This window comes from Schistocerca serialis, chromosome 5 (genome assembly GCF_023864345.2).
Source record: "Schistocerca serialis cubense isolate TAMUIC-IGC-003099 chromosome 5, iqSchSeri2.2, whole genome shotgun sequence".
NCBI lineage: Eukaryota > Metazoa > Arthropoda > Insecta > Orthoptera > Acrididae > Schistocerca > Schistocerca serialis.
Genome location: NC_064642.1, coordinates 356665152 through 356686773, shown reverse-complemented (window position 1 = coordinate 356686773; position 21622 = coordinate 356665152). Strand labels below are relative to the sequence as shown.

The following is a 21622-nucleotide window of genomic DNA, read 5'->3' as shown; positions in this document are numbered from 1 at the left end:
AAGAAACTGGACATTATGAGAGATGAAATGTTATGCAAACCTGTGTGACGGTGTGCTTTTAAATCACTGTCTGTACTTTTTATTGTAGCATGTTAGTATCCATCTAAACTTTCATATCCATATGAACTTTCCACTTCACATTTCACAAGGCATTAACAGCTGGAAAACTGGTGTAATTTACTACTGTGATAGATAACACTATGAGCAATGTACTTCTCATTATATACATGATTCAAGTATGAGCATTCAGTTACCTAATTAGTATGGTTCTGTATATCTTACTCTGGCATTAACTACAGATATATAATCAAAAAGGTGTTAAAATGCTTCTTGTGTGATTGACTAGCACGGAATGAAAGCAAAGGAATATTTCTAGCTTTGAATTTGAATGGAAGAAAAGTGAAAAAATGCAGAATGCATACTTCCTACTTGCAACCTACAACTGTCTCTTTAAGGAAGCTGGCAAAAAGGATGACAGAATTTACAAAATGTATTTCTTCCCAGAAGATGGCCCACTGTCTGAAGTGAACGCTGAACTACTTTTCTAGTGTCAACGGTTGTTATTTTCTCTGCACAGATAGGTATTCTAGGGGATTCCTTAGAATAAAACTCATGGCATAACTGCCATTTGAAATATGAGGTATACTATTTTAAGCATTTATTTACTTACTTGTCATTTTTTCATAACTTCCACAAGTAGTCTGTACCCTTTATTATAGAGTGCAGTGTAAATTATGTTTACTACAGGATATTAATATAATTGTGCAGATAAAAACTGTTACAACTTTTTTACATTAAAAGCCTTTCTGGTCCAAAAATGTGCATTCAGATGACCGAGAACAATTACAAAATAGAAATGGATGTATTAAAAATGCATATAAGCTTTTAGTTTTATTCTGCACAACAGAGATCATGGTTACATGTATGAAACATTATGGTAACTGTTCCAATTAAGCATTTAAAATGGTATTTACCTTTGTAAATCATAGGGTCCTTATTACGGAAAAAGACAAGGCTAGGGAATGTCTTAATTCCATTTTTCTTTGCAATGCTAAGATCCTCAGTTGTGACAAATATAATACCAGCTTCATCCAGTTCATCATCAATATTTTCCAACTCGTCCAGTATGTTATCACATTCTTCTCCTTCTTCACATTTACCACCTGAAAATAATAATTTGTTCATTTTACATTGGCATTTGTAGAATAGCCTAAAATTTACGCATGTCAGAAAAATAATGATTTTCGAAATGTCAGTGTAAATGTCCGGTATAACAGACAAAGACGTAAAAGTCATTCTAGAAAAATGGTATACCTAGGGAGAGATGAAGGCAGAAAGGAGAAAAAAGATTAGATATGATACACTGTTGCTGGAGGGAAGGAAAAAAAATCAAATCTTGGATTTGTGCAGAGCTAAAGTAGGACTACATTAAAAAATGTGCGTTTTTGAGATTAAAAACCACAGTCTTTTACTGCCAAACCAAGACATTTTCTCTTCACCCACACCGTCCTTGGGTGTCATCGAAATCTGCTACCTGGGGTAGGAACCAGTGTATGGCAGCTGTTAATGTCTCTCTGTCACAGTAAAAATATTGTGCAGACAGGAGTTTCTATAAGTGCAAAAAATAGACAGAAAGTGGAGAGGGTAAAGTCAGTACTCCAAGATATAAGGTCAAGCATTTTTCAGTAATATCTGAAAATGTAGTGTACTGAACCATAAATGGGAAGGCATTGTTGAGGATCAGCACAACACCTACTACAGTAAGTACCCCACACATGCTGATTAGCTTTTCTCAGTTTTCCAGCATCAGGATGTCTGCAGAAAATTACTGCTAAATTCTAGCACAGTAAGGTAGTAGTTCCGTTTCTGTATGAGATCATCATTAGTAAGGGGTGGCCATACACTAAACTTTTTCTTTGACATTAAACAACTTCAGAAAACAGCCTGCACTCACAGCACACTATTTGTTTCTTCATGGCATTCAAACCAAATACTATAAATCAATCAAACTACATCAAATGGCATTCCAGCCTGAGATGCTAGAGTTGGCAGTCATGTGCACATGAGGTGTGCTTTCTTGTATGTATGAATGGTGTGTATGTCTCTTACTGATGAAGGCTGTGGCCGAAAGCTTTATTAAGTGTCTTTTAATTGTGCCTGTCTACAACTTAACATGCCATCTTTACAGTAAGTAGCAATCTGTCTCATCCTGTGTTGTCAAATACTAGAAAAATATGACAATGAATTTCAATTGGAGATACATTATGTCTACTTGGAAACCTCACAACAGATCTAACCTCATAGACTATGGGAGTTTAAATTCATGTCACTATTCACAGTTACAAAAACAATAATACTTCAAACAATCTGGAAGTTACACATGTCACAGATTGTAGATATGATCTACATTTCATACACAGGCAGACTAACTCTTAACAGTAAGTGACCTGCCTTTATACACTCCTGGAAATTGAAATAAGAACACCGTGAATTCATTGTCCCAGGAAGGGGAAACTTTATTGACACATTCCTGGGGTCAGATACATCACATGATCACACTGACAGAACCACAGGCACATAGACACAGGCAACAGAGCATGCACAATGTCGGCACTAGTACAGTGTATATCCACCTTTCGCAGCAATGCAGGCTGCTATTCTCCGATGGAGACGATCGTAGAGATGCTGGATGTAGTCCTGTGGAACGGCTTGCCATGCCATTTCCACCTGGCGCCTCAGTTGGACCAGCGTTCGTGCTGGACGTGCAGACCGCATGAGACGACGCTTCATCCAGTCCCAAACATGCTCAATGGGGGACAGACCCGGAGATCTTGCTGGCCAGGGTAGTTGACTTACACCTTCTAGAGCACGTTGGGTGGCACGGGATACATGTGGACGTGCATTGTCCTGTTGGAATAGCAAGTTCCCTTGCCGGTCTAGGAATGGTAGAACGATGGGTTCGATGACGGTTTGGATGTACCGTGCACTATTCAGTGTCCCCTCGACAATCACTAGTGGTGTACGGCCAGTGTGGGAGATTGCTCCCCACACCATGATGCCGGGTGTTGGCCCTGTGTGCCTCGGTCGTATGCAGTCCTGATTGTGGCGCTCACCGGCACGGCGCCAAACACGCATACGACCATCATTGGCACCAAGGCAGAAGCGACTCTCATCGCTGAAGACGACACGTCTCCATTCGTCCCTCCATTCACGCCTGTCGCGACACCACTGGAGGCGGGCTGCACGATGTTGGGGCGTGAGCGGAAGACGGCCTAACGGTGTGCAGGACTGTAGCCCAGCTTCATGGAGACGGTTGCGAATGGTCCTCGCCGATACCCCAGGAGCAACAGTGTCCCTAATTTGCTGGGAAGTGGCGGTGCAGTCCCCTATGGCACTGCGTAGGATCCTACGGGCTTGGCGTGCATCCGTGCGTCGCTGCGGTCCGGTCCCAGGTCGACGGGCACGTGCACCTTCCGCCGACCACTGGCGACAACATCGATGTACTGTGGAGACCTCACGCCCCACGTGTTGAGCAATTCGGCGGTACGTCCACCCGGCCTCCCGCATGCCCACTATACGCCCTCGCTCAAAGTCCGTCAACTGCACATACGGTTCACGTCCACGCTGTCGCGGCATGCTACCAGTGTTAAAGACTGCGATGGAGCTCCGTATGCCACGGCAAACTGGCTGACACTGACGGCGGCGGTGCACAAATGCTGCACAGCTAGCGCCATTCGACGGCCAACACCGCGGTTCCTGGTGTGTCCGCTGTGCCGTGCGTGTGATCATTGCTTGTACAGCCCTCTCGCAGTGTCCGGAGCAAGTATGGTGGGTCTGACACACCGGTGTCAATGTGTTCTTTTTTCCATTTCCAGGAGTGTATAATGGTATGGAAACTTGCTTTATTTGCAACCATTGTGAAATACTTCTGCAGCCGAGTGCAGTGAACATTGTGTAGGCCTATACACTAGTGTACAGACACACTTACCATGAAGCTTAGTTCAGCATAAACACTTGACAATACACTTGTTAGTAACTACAAAAACTGAGTAGATTTTGTACTTCTTCTGCAGTGTTATCATGATGGTAATATAAAATTAAAAACAACAAATGAAATTTCACTTGACAGTGTTTAAATCTAGTGGATTGAAAATGTACATCTAATTGAAATATAAATAAAATATTTCTTTATATCGTTCCTGAGCTTAAGCATTTTGAGGAAATTTATGCGTATCTTGTGAACTTTAGCTCTTCAATCGTGTTCACCTACTGTACAGTAATTTTCCCAAAACTTCTCCTTTTACTTTCTACACTTCTCTATTTATATTGTTACTAAGAGACTTGTGCTGCTTTAGCCTACTTGAGTTTCTATTTTTTATTTCCTTTCAGTCTTTCATTTTACACTAACTGCTGATTTTTTATTCTCTCTTACTTCTATGCTTACATTTCCCAATTCTTCCTTTGCCAATACATTCACTCTGCTCTGCATCACTTGTACTTCTTGTTCCCAGTCGTATCTATAGATATATTGGTTCTATTCTTGCAATTAGATGACATCTCTTTTTTAAATTACATGCAAAAATATACTTTAAGTTTTTTCAGCAAAAAATGGAATTCCTGAAGTTTTATTTTTACTAATGTGTATGATGTATTATACTTTCTCTACTAATCCATAGTTTTCACTTTTATCTTCAAAAATGGTGATGTTCAGAAAGATTATTGGGCACTGTTCACCAGTTTTGAATGTAGAAATGAATAACCATGCACAGCACAAAAACTTATACAAGGAGGCACAAGACTATAAGTGGCTCAGTGACCTTGAAGAGTTGTCATAATCCATGAACTAAATTTTACAGAAGATACATGAAAGTCAATGTATCCCATATGAGTGACAGTCATCCACTCAATATTTAACATATTGCTTTGAAATAGCGCACTCACATAAGTAAACCCAGGGTGTACAAGGAAATATCAATAAGTTAAGAAATAAACATACACAAAATATTCAAGAAGCTTATTTTCATTCACATAGCAGTAAGGCTAAAAATTTGAAATAGTTGACTATCAGGGAAACTGCAATGATCCTGACAGGCATAAAAGAAATGACCGCTCATAAAAGTCCCATTAGTTAACAACACTGGAAATGGAAAAGCAGAAAATTAGCTTGGAAACTTTCGTATCATCTACAGGGTACTTCAGAAATTTACAAGTCAATCTGCCAGTTCACTCACTGTAGCACTGATAGCAATGGGAATATGTTTATATTTGACAGCTGTCCACAGGTTAGAACTGTATGCTTTGATTGTTTCACTTGTGTAGAGGTGAATCTACACTGCATGTTTCACATTCTTAGTGACTTACCTATTAAATGCTCACTTTAACCACGTCAGGATATTTATTTTGTGGAAAGGCAATTGTGATCTTTCTGTAAGGCCCTGGAAACAGTAATGTACGTGAAGATGTACTGTTACATACAAAGATGAGCCAACACATTATGAACACCTCCTTAATACCATGTTGGTCACCTTCAGAAGACAATACAACAGCAATACTGCAAGGCATTGATTTGGCAAATCCTTGGTAGGTTCCTGGAGGTATGTGGCACCACATGTCTATGCACAGGTCACACAATACCCATAAATTACAAACTGGTGGTTTGCGGGAGCAGAACTGGCACCTGATAGTGCCCCAGACAAGCTCCATCATATTTAAATTAAGTGGCCAAGATATCAATGTGAGTTCAATATCATGATCCTAAAACCACTGTAGCACTATTCTGGCCTTGTGACAGTGACAGTTTAAACTTGATGCCATTGCTGTTGGGAAGACATCAAACATGAAAGAACACAGGCAGTCCGTAATAAAGTTCACGGCCAGTGAAGACATTAAGCACGATGGGTACAGGTGGTCAGCAATAATGTTCAAGTGGTCCATAGCTGCCATGGTGTCTTTTATTACAATGACAAACCATATGGAAGACTGGGTGAATGTTTGTCACAGCATAATACTGTCCCCACTGGCCTTCGACTGTGGTGTGGTACATGTTTCAAATAGCTTTTCACCTGGATAATTGCCTATTTATGCACAACCACTGACCTGGCCATGTAACATATTTTCACTGATCCACAGGTCAATCTTGATGGTCCTGTATCCGCTGCAATTGTAACTGACCATGTCATCAGGTCAGCATGGGAATATGTTGGGGTCATTTGCTTAGGAGCGCCGTGTTCAACAATGTGTGCTGAACAACATGGTCCAAAACACTTTTGCCTGCACCAACACTTCCTCTGTCATAGATCTGCCACAGATAACCACATATCATGATTTAGGGAGTGGGCAAGCCTTCAATCCCCACATTCTGTAAGGAGGCATGGAATCCAACACCTTATGGTCTGTTTGTTTTTCACCATACTTCAATCACTTTTCATAGGTGCCCCATTAGGTGGATGTTGTAGCCTGTTATAAGTAACTGCTCACGCAGAACTGACCACACAGGAGTGAGGTCTATGTCTTCAGCACCTCCTATGCATTGTGCAGCTTCTTGTAGTCATCTTGTTAAAAATGCACTGCCTGATAGCTGTGATAACAGATGGCTATGTAGAGTAGGACCAGTTTCACAGTCTATGCATTCCTCCAAGAAGTAAAAATGTCTAACTACAGTCCAGTAGTGTCTGAAAGGTTGGAATAAATCTTGCAAGTATATGAACTAGAGGGGGATATTTTGGACATTTGCTATCAGTTTTTGACTGAAGATGTTTGAACGAGTTCTTTCATTAAAACAAATGAAGAAATTGTGTATGTTTCTCATTATAGCCATTTTTATTTTTTGATGTGGTGAATTCGATCCCTCCCCCCCTCTTCACAAAGCTTGTTAGGGTTCTTCTTTAACACTCTGAGCATCATGCTGTTTACAGAGATTTTCCTGGAACTTAAATGTTCAAACAGATTTCAGGCTTGCAACCAGTCGTCATATGTACACAGAAATTCATCTTTGAGCATATTGAGGGATTACATTATTTTCATGTCTTTTACTCAATTTGATTGAAGTAATTGAAGATTAACAAATGTGTGTTGAAAGATATACGTTCTCTGTAGTTGTTGGATTCCACACAAAGCATTCGTCTACATGCAGACGGTAAACTTCCTAAAACCAACCTAAATTTTGGGGTGTAATCGAAGCGTGGGACTGAACTATACTAGTTCTCGTTCTCCGGTTTGAGAAACTGCTGAACAGTCCTGCAAATGTACTGCTGAATTTTGTAATTATAGCCATGCATGCAGAGTGATCTTGCCACTCTGTCTGATTTAAGAAGGTGTTGACTCCTGGGAATGATTCTTTTTAAAATTTGACAAAAATTTCATGCAGTTTTGTTTTACACTTCTAATGCAGAAAGTTGTACACTTTATTTTCGAGTAATGCAATCTGGTAAAAAATCCTATGTATTCTTGAGCAAGCTGGCACAGATCTAGGCTGCACATGGACAAAAAGTATATGACTGCACTGATAAGGTTATGGAAGGGGGTTAGGGGAGGAGGGGAGGGGGAAGGGAGTGTCATTCTGGGAATTAATGATGGTTGTTAGCCATATATTAAAGCCATGTTTATGTTGTGCTGGTGAGCAAGATGAGGAGTGTCCAGGGAACCAGTGACTGGTTTCTTGTGCTGGATGTTGTACCTATCTTTTATGGGGGCAATATGGTGCAGTACCAGGAATGACAGAAAAAAAGTTAAGATACACAATTTTGGCACTGTTTTGCAAGGGTTCCTCATGATGCTCAGCACAATGATGGCAGAATAGTCTTCGCCTGCAATTTATCATAACCACAGACAATTCTATAAATGCATGAGATTTCTGCCATTACTACAAAAATGTGTGTTCCGTATTCCAGAAGAGGGCAAGTGTAACTAGCCAATCACTCATGCATCTATCTCCCCACTTCTTCACCTTCCAATTTAAAGTTGTCATTATCACTTTCAGTTTGTCTCTAATTTGACTGAAATAAGGTATCTGTCACGCTGCAAGAAGAAAGTTAAACAGCTTGTGGTTAACAAAGATGAGAATTACCCAAATGGAAGAACGAAAACAATCTGAGAAGAGAGGGAAGACAAATCAGTGAGCTAGGGTCTAATGGAGGACAAAATCGAAAGAGAAAATATGATGCAATGGGTGGATGTAAAATGGTAGCATGAAGTCACTTGTTTCCCCCTTTGTGCTTGTATGACTAACTGATAAGCAAATCCAATAACAGTTAAATGCATCAGTACATGATATTTTGTGCCATAGACACAAATCTGAAACATCTTTTATATACATGACTACGATCTTGAAATATATTTTCATGGCATGGACATAAACATATTGAATTATTCCCAGAACTTCTCAATACTTCAACTAAAATATCACATTTTATGCATGATGGCTGGAAGTTTTCATTAAAACTGAAAGAAAAGATAACTTAAAAATTACAGTGTAAAAATGCACTTGCAAACCCAAAAGGGACCACATTTTTAAAACATAACTTCTACACATACCTAAAACGTCAGTGGTAAAGAATACTTACTAAAGTAAACTACGACATATTCGTGCTCTTCAATGAGATCAGTCAATATTTCATCAGTAACTTCCTCAATTGTGGCTGTATTCTTTTGCTCAATTAGCCAGGCCAAAACCTCTTCTTCATTCAAGAGATCTCCTGTGTTCATAAAAGTAAAAATACATTTTAACACAAACAAACAAGAACATAATCTGCTGCAGATTAAAAAAAAAGCAAACATGATATCCACAATTAAAAGCTTAAGGAATTGATTATAAATGAGTAATGAAAAAATTGAGCAATTGAAAACTGCATCAGTGATCCTTAACCATAATGAGACAACAGATGAGAATGGAACTTCTTTGAAAAAAGTTTTACATTACTGTTATTCCTGGTCAGGAGTACTGGTACATCGAAAAGTTTAAAAAAATTTAATTTTACATAATGTAAATGTAAATTACAGTGAAAATCAATGAACCTGAAATCAAAAAGTTGTTTAGTTGAGTAGATAAAAAATCTACTCACCAAGTGACGGCAGAAAATAACTTAAAAGAGGGTTGTAATAAGTCACGCTTTCGGAGCCAGTAGCTCCTTCTTCAAGTAGAACGGGTGAAGAGGAAGGTGTTACCACCAGAAACTGCAATGTTTAGCTTCTGTCTGAAAGAGCCACTGGGTCCAAAAGCTTGCCTAATTATGACCCTCTTTTATATGTGTGTTCTGCTGCCACTCGGTGAGTAGCTTTTTAATCCATCCAATTAAATTATTTTGCCAAAAATATATTGTTTTCATTTTTATACAAATGAAGTTGAACGCACAATTGGATTCCAGTCTACTATCATAGTGCCACAACCACTTTATGGGCAAATCTGTGAAAATATGTAAAGGAGTAGTGAAGCAGCCACTGTTAGTTGGCAAGTGTGTGATGTTGTCATTTTGGTTATAGCCACTCATCTGTTGAATTACAGCAAAATGGGCGAGATTCACTTGGGTGAAACCTGTCAGCACAACCATAATGTGCAGTTCTTGCAGTACAGGCAATGGGATTTCTCCTCTAGTGGATTTCAGTGGTGTTGCAGAGTACGTAATTGGAAACAGCACATTGGCATAATACACACGCTGCAATCATTTTTGTACCAGTTTCGCCTGCAGCCTAGCAGTCTACCAAGACATGGAGGCTACATCAGAAGAGGAGATCACATCGAGCCACCAGCAGTAGCCATGAGTGAGTCTCCACTGCAGTACCAGCTTCCTGCACTTCTTCCTCCTAGCAGACTTGCCACAGTGCTACAGGCATTCCAGGTCCACTCCAGCAACACACTGCCCGAAGGGGCAGTGTTTGCATCCCATGCATGGCAGGCACCTTCTGCCACTGCATGCACTCCGAAAACCACTGGGATACTCTCATCCACCACAGAGTTAGCTATCACAGAAAATCCCTCAATCATCTCTGTATGCCACTGAGTCAGGTGTTTGTGGTGCGACTCACGTAATGGGGTCACATGCCAGAACTTAGCGCAGACATCAGAAGAGTGGGGCACGTATGTTGAAGCCAGCTTGCTGGACAGTGGCTGTCACCTTGTGGACCAACCAGCTTTTTTCATGTGGAATGGGGGCATGGTTGCATCCCCCCATCATAGCAGCATCAATTTATGAGTGGAAAATAAACATGAATTTTGACAGTTGCATCTCTCTGGGCCTTCACCAGCCTGCTACCCTGCCTCAGCCCTCTGCAGCCTCCATCCTAAAATCATAGCCAACATCAAAGCCCCAGGGTTGGCTATAATTGGTGTCAAAAGTGGACATACTGGAGAAGGATTCATGCACAGATGGGGCTGTTGATAAAATATCAATATATTGATATTTCCTCCAAAAGATATTGATATATATTGGCAATATTTTCCCCCCGATATGTCAATATCAAAATTTTTATATTACACTTTTTTCACAATTTTCAGTAAATATTTGAAGTTGGTCCTTCGAAGTAGTAGATAATTTTACTGTGTGAAGGAATCTTACTACTTTTTCAGCTTTCATCATGTCCAATCTCTCTTTCTGAGTGGGGGAGAGGGGGGGGGGGGGGAGGAGGGATTTTGGTGGTGTCAATGGAATAACAATGTTTCAGATGTGAAGAAATAAAACAGCAGTTGCGTTAAAAAACAATTCTGCAACTAGTGTGATACTTCTTCACACTGGCACTCTTCAAAAACAGTTGCTGAAAATGATGCAAAAATCTGAATGACAAGACTGGTCTTTATGGTCAGGGTACACTTGTGAGGGGAAATGCTGATGTAATCAGCGCTCAGCGTTACCAACAGAAACTGCAACATTTAGCTTCACCACGTAGTTTCTACACTACAACTGCTATGTCACTGGTGTTAGCAGAAATGAAAAAAACAGGGAAGTCGACATGAAGTATTCCAGACAAATCCAATATGCGACGAAACCAAATGATGGACCCATGAGACACCTTTTGTTGTGCTGCTTACACGCAGTTAGCATTTTTAGCAAAATGGTTATTGCCAAGTGTGTATGCGCATCATTTTCCTTTCAATTCTCACTCTAAGGAGGATAGGCTGATTGTTAGCTTGTTGATGTACAGAGCATTTAATAATAAATCAATACTTACATATACAGCTCAAAAACTGGCAGTAGACTTACAATGTGCAGCTGATATTTTTATTGGCAGGTACGTCAGTATTTTTTCCATCAATATTTCAATACTTCTTTTTTTTATACTTCGAGAGCCAATAATGATATTTTTTTAAATCATCGATACATCGGATTCCTGATATTTTTAAAAACATCAACAGCCCTAGTGTTAACCATGAGCACCCATGGGCTGTCACTGACGTAGGAGTATTGTTGGAGTATGAAGACTTGTTTTTTCCTTGAAGTTCACTGCCAGCAATGCCCATTACTCAGCACAAAATTATCACCAATGTACTGGAAACCATATGGAATACATAGGTATTTACGACCAATTGTGGAGGAATTTATCAAGTGTCAGTTGGCTGATGCCATAATAGAAGAGAGCAATAGTGCATGAGGGGGGGAGGGCAGCAAGGATTGTTGTCATGTCTAAGTCTACAGTTCTAAGAAGAACATATTCTGCTGTGATTACCACTTTCTGAACAGCAAGACAGTGAATACTCAACACCATAGAAACCATTGATATCTTTGGGCAGTGCAGTGCTGGTACTTCTCTATAATGGATTTAAGAAGCGGATACCATCAGTTAAGATGGATTTAAGAAGGGGATACCATCAGTTAAGAGGTGGTTTCAGAGGACCAACTGAAGACAGTCTTCTCAGTGCCCAGGGGTCGTTATCAGTATTGGAGGATGCCTTTCAGGTTGAAGAATGTTCCTGCAGTGTTTCAGAGATTGTTGGATGCAGTACTGAGGGTACTGAAGCCTTGCCAGTGTCTGGTCTACCTCGACAGTATAAATTTATTCTCATAAGACTGGAGGAACATAGGAACAGCTGAGAGAAATATTTAAGAGGCATACCTAATGTTATGTAAGGAAAAGTGTCATTTTTCTTCAGAGGAACTAGGTTACCTGGGGCATGTGATCAGCAAGGATGGGATGACAATGGATCCAAGACTGGTACAGGCAGTAGAAGATTTCCCAGTTCTGAAATCGAGCAAAGAGCTACAATCGTTTTTGGGAATCTAGAACTATGTAGGAGGTTTGTGAGGGGAATTGTTGATGAAGCGTGACTGCTCACACGGCTGTTGAAGAAAGTTGCAAATATTGGGTGGACAAAGGAATGTCAGGGCACATTCAAACAGTTGAAGAAAGTTTTAATGTCATGTTGAGATTTATTTTTTCTGGATTTTCAAAAGGAGCTTATACTATCTTGTGCTGCATATAACTATGCTTTGGTGTGTGTCCCAAGTCAAGAGATCAACACAGAGGAGCATCCTGTAACTTATGCATTGAGACAAAGAGCCAGAAAAAACTATTTGATCACAGAGAAAGAAATGCTTAACCTCCTATACTAAGTCGTATATTTTTGGTGTTACCTTTACGAGTACAAAATGAAAGTAGTGACTGACCATGCCACACTAAAATGGTTATTGGTGTTAAAAGGCAAGCCTAGCAGACCAACAAAATGGGCATTAATGCACAGTGAGTTCGACTACAAAGTGGTGCACAAGCCAAGGAGGAAACACAGAATTGCAGATGCTTTGAGCATAAAGATAATAATAATACATGTACCAGATCATGGCCTTGCTGACTGGCAACAGTGCAGAACACTGACAGTGAATGCAAAGTATACAAGATGCAACTGCAGTCTGGTATGTGAGATGGTCTGTTGTGTACAGTAAATAGGTTAGGGCCGTAGGCAGAGTTGCCATCTAGGTTGAGGAACAAGTCCTGAGAGAGGCACATGATCGTGTGTCGCCTGGTCATGGAGGGTGCAACAAACAGAAGGTTGTTTGAGAGATACTGATGGAAGGGAGAAGTGGATAAGTATGAGGAATTCTGTGCAGAGAGCGGACTTGAACCATAAATGAATACCATTACAAAGACTGCATCGGAACTGTTCAAAATGATTGAGGCGTATGTGATAGGGCCATTTAACAGGACTCCACTAGGTAACTGTTTTGTGTTGACAATATTAAATCAATTTTTGGCAATAATAAATCAATTTTCTCAGTATGTGGAGATGATTGCTATAGCAAACCATCAAGCAGTTACAGTCATACAAGCAATGGTCAACATTTGGTTTCTTAATTTTGGCATGCCAAAGATGATAATTACAGATCAAGGGACAAATTTTATATCAGACTTGATAAAGATTTTTACATGTGAAGAAACAACAGGGAACCAGTTCACTCCATGCACAGTCAAACAGAAAGATGCAATGGGTGCCTTACATGATTGGATGGACATTTGGGTACTACGTGAACTCACAACACTGTGACTGGGAAACAAATCTCTCATTTGCCGTGTTGATGTACAGTTCAAAGGTTTACAATACACTGGGTTCTCTCTGTACAAGATAGCATGTGGAACGAAAGTGTCATTGCTATTTGATACAATTAAGGGAAGAAGAGGCAAGAAAAGTCAGTCTGTGATTTCATGAGAACAGTGACAGCAGTACAGAAACAGGTACAGAAGGCAGGCAAAAAGGCACTGGAGAGACAAGAGGAATCTGTGAAATGCATGGGAAGCTTATCACATTATAGACTAGGGCAGTGGGTAATGTCATCCAGCTCTTACACGTCAAAGGGTAAGACTAAGAAATTTGTCAAGGTAGCAAGGACCTTACCATGTGACTGAGCCTACATCACCAGACAATGTTAGGCTACAGTTGCCAATGTGGTTAACAACAGTGCATGCTGAATGCTTGCGACTGTTTTGAGGTGCTATGGAGTCAATCCTAAGAATATTAAGAACAGACATGAAAAGGCGCAAAGAAGGAGGAGCAGAGAAGTGGGCATGAGAATGTGGATGGACCTGATTGGGAGATGTCATATGCATTGAAGTCAAGGAAGAGACAAGAGGTATTTTTGTTGAGCTAGTTGGTAATTGTTTCGGGGATTATTTGCAAGGAGTTAGGGGGTAATATCACAAGAAGAAAGCAGTAAGTTCTTGTGTTAAAGTAAGCGTTCTGTTAATTTTTTTTGTATTTGAGTGCTGACCAGTGGTAGCAGCTTTGATGGGAAGGGAAGATAACGGCAGTCACTGTTTTTGGGTTGTTGTGCACCTTGGATGAGGACAGAAGGGATGCTAGTTGCAGCAGCGCAGCACCTCTTCATTTGGGGTGGAGTGAGGGCAGTGCAGAATCAGCTTCTGGAAGGAAGAAGTTCTTTTTTCTAAACGAGAAGATGTGGTTACCAGCCATCAATGGACACTGAGTCTAGTTTTTAATGCATGGGAACTCCAGAATGAAGTGAGGAAGCTGGCATAGCTATTTTCTGGGCTTCAGGAACACAATGCAACAAGTAGTGGAGGTGGTACCACCTTCATTACATCTGCAGAAGAGGGGTTGTATAGACACTGGAGGGGGGATTTTGAAGACTGTGTTTGGAACAAAACATGTCAGAAGCATTCTGGTCCAAGCTGCTGGAGATGGCAGTCACGTGTGCGTGTGGTGTGTTTGCTTGTATGAATGAATGTATGTGGACTGTGGCTGAAAGCTAATGTGAAAGTGTCTTAATTGTGCCTGTCTGCAATTTAATGTGTCATCCTTAAGTAAGCAGCAATCTACCTTTTCCTTACAGTGTACATATTGTTTTCGTTATGTTGATATGTCGAACACAACAATGGATGCCATGTGTCAACTTCACCTGCAGAATATTTTTGTGTTCCAAATGTTTTATTGAAACTGGTAAACTGTAATACCATATTTTCACAAAATGCTTATTTTTGATGGTTCATCATCAGCAGGAATTCATCCAAGGTTGCTGAATGGTTATGAGGGATCTGCTGCTTCATTTTCAGCAGTTAAGATTTTACTTCTATTGAAAATGATCCATGTGGAAGATATCGCAAAACTGCATCATCACTCAGATGATCAGTAGTTGAAAGTTTATTAAATAGCTTTTGCCATTGACATATAATGAAAAAGAGAATTTGCATTTCATATGAAGAAATGCCTGTATAAGTTATCTTATGTTCAGTTTACTCATTTATCTATAATGATTTTTTACAATGTTTTATTTTATTATTACTCTGTACTATAATTTAAATTACATCAACAAGTAACACAAAGGATTTATGCATCAACTTGTTCGTTATATATCATTTTAAATGCACAAAATTTTACCTTCATACAGTGCAGGTATTTTGTCTTCAAAGTACACAAGAGTTGGCAAGTGATCAATGCCATATTCCTTTGCTTCAGCGTCATTGTCGATACGCACAATCACAATTCCTTCTCTGTCAAGATCATCATCAATATTCTCCAGTTCATTGAGGATTCTGATATCCTGCTTGTCATCTTTGTCATCTATAAAACAGAGAAGTATACTTGCAAGATGCTCAACTCCGGCTTATGTTTTCTGAATTACTACAGATGCATGTCTAATTTTGTTAATGTGTAAAATTATAAAAACATCAGTTAAACAAATGTGTATCGTTGAGATACCTACAAAACAGAACTGCAAGATATGGCCTTTTCTCAATAAGAATTTCCAACATTTCATCTGTGATTTCAGGAATTTCATGATGCCTTTTTTGGTGCAACAACCATCCAAGAAGTTCCTCTTCACGTGTGAGATCACCTAAAAAAGTAACATACATTAATTTTAGTTACAGTATTGTGCTGCTGTCCACAAATATTTTACTACCAAGTATGGGAAAAGTGTAAACAACTGTGCTAATTCATCCATAAAAATTTATATCTGTTTTATGCACATATTAGTAAACAATAGTTTGTAGTGACATTTATTTCTTGATTATACCAGATACATACTTTTTAAACAGTTCTACATTCATGGGTAGTTTAAACTATCTTTACATGTCCTCCCGTCCTTCAGACCCATAGCACCAGCCACAAATTAAGAAGTCCTTTCGCAATATGACATCCCTGTTGCAATAACAGTTACATGTATTAAAAAGCAGAAAAAATTCTTTCATTGTGTCTTTGGTATTTTCCCCTCCTTTCATCAAATTTTTTTCCAAGAGTAGATACATTAATATAAAAGAAGATAAAACTTTGAATGATATATCTTCTGATAATGGAGGTCTCATAACTGGTAGTTTCCTTTATAATGGATCAATAATTGCGATGGTAGCTGAGAAAAAAGTCGCTAACATCTGGGATCAAATTATCTTGTGCAAGGAAAAGAGACCCTTGCCAAAGGGATCATATCCCTTTGGAAGACATAGGTGCATGACCTGCCTAATCTGACCACTCGTCACAGGTTTATCATATCCCACCAGAGGCAGTGCCATCTGCGACAACAGTCACATCATATAACAACTCGACTGCAATTACCGCACAGCTGTCTACCAAAATGAATGGCCACTACCAAACTGAGGCCAAGAACAAAATCCATTAGCCAGTGGCACAATATGCAGCTGAGCAGAACATGTTTAAGTTCAATGGCTGCTTCACAATGAGGGCCATCTGGATCCTTCCCTCCAGCACCAGTAACCCAATAGCCCAAAACCTTCTACCAAACAGTTTTCTCTTCCCCTGTCCTGTTACCTCCTCCAAATCCATGCCTCCATATCATCTTAATCATTTGTCACACCTCACTGGCTCCAGTACCTGCATTTCTCATGTATAGCTTGTGCCCCTGCCACGCCTCCCTCCTGCATTCCTAGCTAGTGAACCTGCTGCCTCCCTGCCTCCCTCCAAGCTACTAGCTACCCATCCCCATCCCCTCTTCCTACCTCTCACCTCTCTTTCCCTTTCCCTTTCCTCACCCCACCTGACAAAAACACCTCACCCCACCCTAGTAAATGTGCCAAAATGCAATGCCAGCACTGTATGACCAGCTGGCAAAACATACGGTCACAGGTGTGTATGTGTGTGTGCGTGTGCATGTTTATATGTGCCAGTCGATAAGTTGGCGCTTCTGCTAAACAGTGAGTGGTCTCCTTTCCTCCTATATTATTTACAGTCTGCCAGAACTTACTTTATTAAAATTTATATTTGAATCTTACTGCAATACAAGTTAAAACTAGTGGCGGGGTGTTTTCATAATACTATCATGATAATACCAAAATAAAAATAACAACAGAAGAGACAACTCTATTTGTTTTATTTGCTGTTAGAGAGTGGAAAAGACAAGAAACATTTATTGTAAAATAGCAATTTCTTACCTTCATAAACATGTGGAATTCCCTTTTCAAAAAAGACAATTGTGGGAAGCGTATCTATGCCGTATTCCTTTGCTTCTTCATCATTATCAATTTTCACAAATGCAATATTGTTTTGATCACATTCATCATCAATATTCTCCAACTCTTGCAACACTTTCTGGCTTTTCTTTTGATCCTTATCATCTAAATGATAGGAAAGAAACACACACACAAATAATCAGAAGCAAGAATAAATGGGTCAAAAGTTGTAAGAGGATGATGAAGACATAGGTTACAAATTTATAAAGTTAGTGGAGTAATATGGATGATGGGGTATGGTAATAAACATTGGAAAAACATAGTATGTGGTCACAGTAGCAGAAAGACGTAACTCAAAAAAAAGAATAGAATTATTACAAATACTATCTCATATAAGTACTTGACCATCACATTGTCAGTAGATGAAAGGTATATTCAATGTGTACAGAATAAAATAAAGAATTCAGATGTCATAAATAAGCAGCTGCACCCAATATTATGGAATGACAGAATCTCTGAAGAAGCAAATGTATAAGATTTTTATGGAAAGCACTAACAAGGGAATGATCCAATAACATTTTGAAATGCACTCTGAAATTCTTTATGCAGGAAGAGCACAACAAAAGAAAAGCACTGTCTAAATTTTAGCTGCTAAGATGCACTGCAAGCACTTTAAAAAAAAATGGTTGAAGTTACTTGTTTTTGTCACATGAAGAATCACTTATGACAGCAGTTTGTACAGCCCTTCCTGCTTGGTGCATGATAGGCCATGACAAGAGAGCATAGTGGCACATAAAAGAATAGCTGATCATGCATTCGATAGATATGTATCCAGTAGAGCAGTTCACAATGGGAGGAACCTCCATGGTATAAAGTCACTGTAAATAAACTTCTAAAGAAACAGAGATTACTGCATAACAGGTGTAATGCAAAGCACAGGGCTATAGATACAGAGATGCTGAACGAAACGCATTTGGTTGTCAAGAGAGCAATGTGTGATGTCTTCAATGACTACCATAGCAGAATATTGTCAAATAACATTTCACAAAAATCCAGAGAAATTCTGGACATACGTAAAGACTGCTAATGGCACCAAAATTAGTGTCCAGTCCCTAGTCAGTGAGACAGTAACTGAAATTGAGTGTAGCAAAGCAAAAGCTGAAATGTTGAAATCTGTTTTCAAATGTTCCTTTACAGAGGGAAACCCAGGAGAATTGCCCCAATTTAATCCTCATACCACTGAGAAGATGACTGAAGTAAGTACGTATCAGTGATGTTGAGAAACAGCTAAAATTTAACAAAGCTCCAGGCACCAATGGATTCTATACTGAATTTGCAGCTGAGTTACCCCTCTTCTCACTATAACCTATTGTAGATCTCTCGAATAAAAAGCTGTGCCCAGTTCTTGGAGAAAGGCAAAGATCATACTCGTCTATAAGAAGGGTAGTAGAACTGATCCATAAAACCATCATCCAATATCCTTGAAAATGATTTGTTGTAGAGTCTTAGAACATATTCCGAGCTCAAACACAATGAGGTATCTTGAACAGAATGACCTGCTCAATGCCAACCAGCATGGTTTCAAGAACATCAATTATGTGAAACCCAACTCACACTTTTCTCACATGCAATAATGAAACCATTCAATCAATACAACCAGGTAAATGCAGTGTTTCTTGATGGGCAAAAAGCACTTGAGTCAGTACCGCACCTACGCTTATTGTCGAAAGTATCAACACATGGGGTATCAAGAAATTTGTGACTGGATTGAGGACTTTTTGGTAGGGAGGACACAGAATGTTATCTTGGGTCTTGGATGGAAAGTCACTGTCAGATGTAGAAGTAACTTCAGGCGTGCCCCAGTGAAGTGTGCTGGGACCCTTGCTGTTCATGTTGTATATTAATGACCTTGAAGACAATATTAAAAGCAAAATCAGGCTTTTTGCAGATGATGAAGTACTATCTCAGAGAAGCTGCATAAATAGTCAGTCAGATCAACATGGTGCAGAGATTGGCAACTTGCTCTAAATGTTCAGAAATGTAAAATTCTGCACTTCACAAAACGAATATGTGACTATAATATCAATAAGTCACTGCTGGAATTGGCCAAATGCCTGGGTGTAACACTTTGTAGGGATATGAAATGGAATGATCACATAGGTTCAATCATGGATAAAGGAGTTGGAAGACTTTGGTTTATTTGCAGAATACTGGGGAGGTGCAATCAGTCTGCTAAAGAGATTGCTTACAAATCACTCATGTGCCCCACCCTAGAATATTGCTCAAGCATGTGGGACCCATACCAGATAGGAATAACTGCAGATATTGGGTGTATGGAGAGAAGGGCAGCACGAATGGTCACAGGTTTGTTTAATCCATGGGAGAGTGTCACAGAAATACTGAAGGAGATGAATGCCAGACTGTTGAAGATAGACGTAAACTATCCTGAGAAAGTCTCTTAACAAAGTTTCACGAACTGGCTTTAAGTGATTACTCTAGGGACGTACTACAACTCACTATGTATCACTCACATAGGGATGTTGAGGATAAGATTAGAATAATTACCGCATGCACATAGGTATTCAAACAATCATTCTTGCCGCACTCCATGCGTGAATGAAACAGGAAGAAACCCTAATAATTGGTACAATGGGACATACCCTCTGCAATGCACCTCACTGTGGTTTGCAGAGTACAAATGTAGTGCACTACGAATGTAGTCCTAATATCCAGAGTGACACGTGTGGATTTGAAGCATCAAAACCATGCAAAAAATGTCACGTATCATTACTGCTTTGAATGAGGGACAGTTTGTATCAACACCTAAACTGTTGCATATGTAATTCTTAGAAAATTGACAAGCAGAGAAACATAAATGAAGTCCGTGTTTAATGTTACATTACAGATGACCTCCATCAATTGTGACTTTAATTTATAGAAATGATATATTTCCAACACATGCATCATTTTATAACATTCCTGTATTATAGTTCTTATGATAATTTTTAAATAATGTATATCTTAGTTAAGTATGGAACAGTTCTCTCTTTATTCCCCATAGTCATACAATAAAGTGGAGTGTCATTTGAATGACGAAAAAAAAATTATTTTCCTTGCATCAGGCACAACTGACAAAAGAAAAATTAAAGTTTTCAGGCATGTCACAGTAATAATCAGTTTTAATCAGGCAGAATTCCAGTGGAATAAGACAAGTCCTGGCCATTGCTCAGCTTATTGTGCTGCATAATGAACATACTTAAAGCAATTCATAAAATGTGCCAATGCAAACTGATAATACACAAGTGACTGAAGTTTAAGAATACTGTTCTCCTAAAACATATCTAATGATACAGAGCAATCAGAAATTATAATGTCCAACAATTTCCTTAAAATACTTTCCACAGACAAAAAATTCTTTAGCAAGTGACATGGGTTGTTCCAGATCGAACCTGAATTATATCAACTCTTTTTGTTGCCCTCCCGAAAGACAGAGATAAAAGCAATGAATTAAATTCTGCAACTGCTTACAAACCATTTTGAACAAAATTTTAAAAATATTTTTTTTCTATATTTCCTGATTTTGATGGGTCAATTATAAGATTTTTGTCACTAAACAGTCTTTTTTTAATTTTTGGTCCTAATATACCTTGATGGTCCTGAAGATAGATATAAAGCTGCAGAGACATTATTCTACTCACAATTATCACTGTTGTTGTTATATATGAGTGTGTCAAAACAACTAATTGATTGTAAAATACACTCTTGTCTTTTTTGCCTTGGAATGATAAACTGTGGTTTGCTCACAGTTCTTTCAAGAAAACTAACTAATTGGTGCTACATACAGCAGATGTGTGGATAATTGTAAGCATTGCTTTCATGTCAGCTGTGAATTAATGGCATCTTCTCTACACTTTTACCTGAAGTAAACTTTATTGGTTTGTAACTTCCTACACAGTATGATTTCTTGAATCTGCTTAATGAGGTTGAAGGAGACTTGAAATCAGCAATGTTCATCTCAATTGGTATTTGGAGGGCCCAGTCTCATAGCTCTCAACTGCTAACAGTGCATCGCCTCTCATAAGCACTTCTGCATGGTTTATATCTCAAGAAAACATGTCTAAAGAACTGTTGTGCATGCTATTAATTCATGTATAGGGGTTTATGTTGGTTATTAATGGGGTAACGAGTCATTGTGGGCAGCCTGAACAGTAAATCTTTTGGATAGTTTTTCTTCCACAGTTTTGAGAGTTTTATTCTGGTGCTCATTTATTACATTGTGTAGGTC

At 39.2% G+C, this 21622-nt stretch overlaps 1 protein-coding gene across 3 annotated transcripts in view; it reads right to left on the bottom strand.

Moving 5' to 3' along the window:
• LOC126482333 (uncharacterized) overlaps window positions 1-21622 on the bottom strand; it is a 488737-nt gene that overhangs the window by 265494 nt on the left and 201621 nt on the right. For all 3 annotated transcript variants that reach the window (XM_050106394.1, XM_050106396.1, XM_050106395.1), the window contains 5 exons: window positions 17320-17502; window positions 15639-15770; window positions 15314-15496; window positions 8562-8693; window positions 975-1163 (listed from right to left, as the gene is read on the bottom strand). In XM_050106394.1, coding sequence (XP_049962351.1) covers window positions 975-1163; window positions 8562-8693; window positions 15314-15496; window positions 15639-15770; window positions 17320-17502 — 819 coding nt within the window. The remainder of the gene's footprint in view (window positions 1-974; window positions 1164-8561; window positions 8694-15313; window positions 15497-15638; window positions 15771-17319; window positions 17503-21622) is intronic.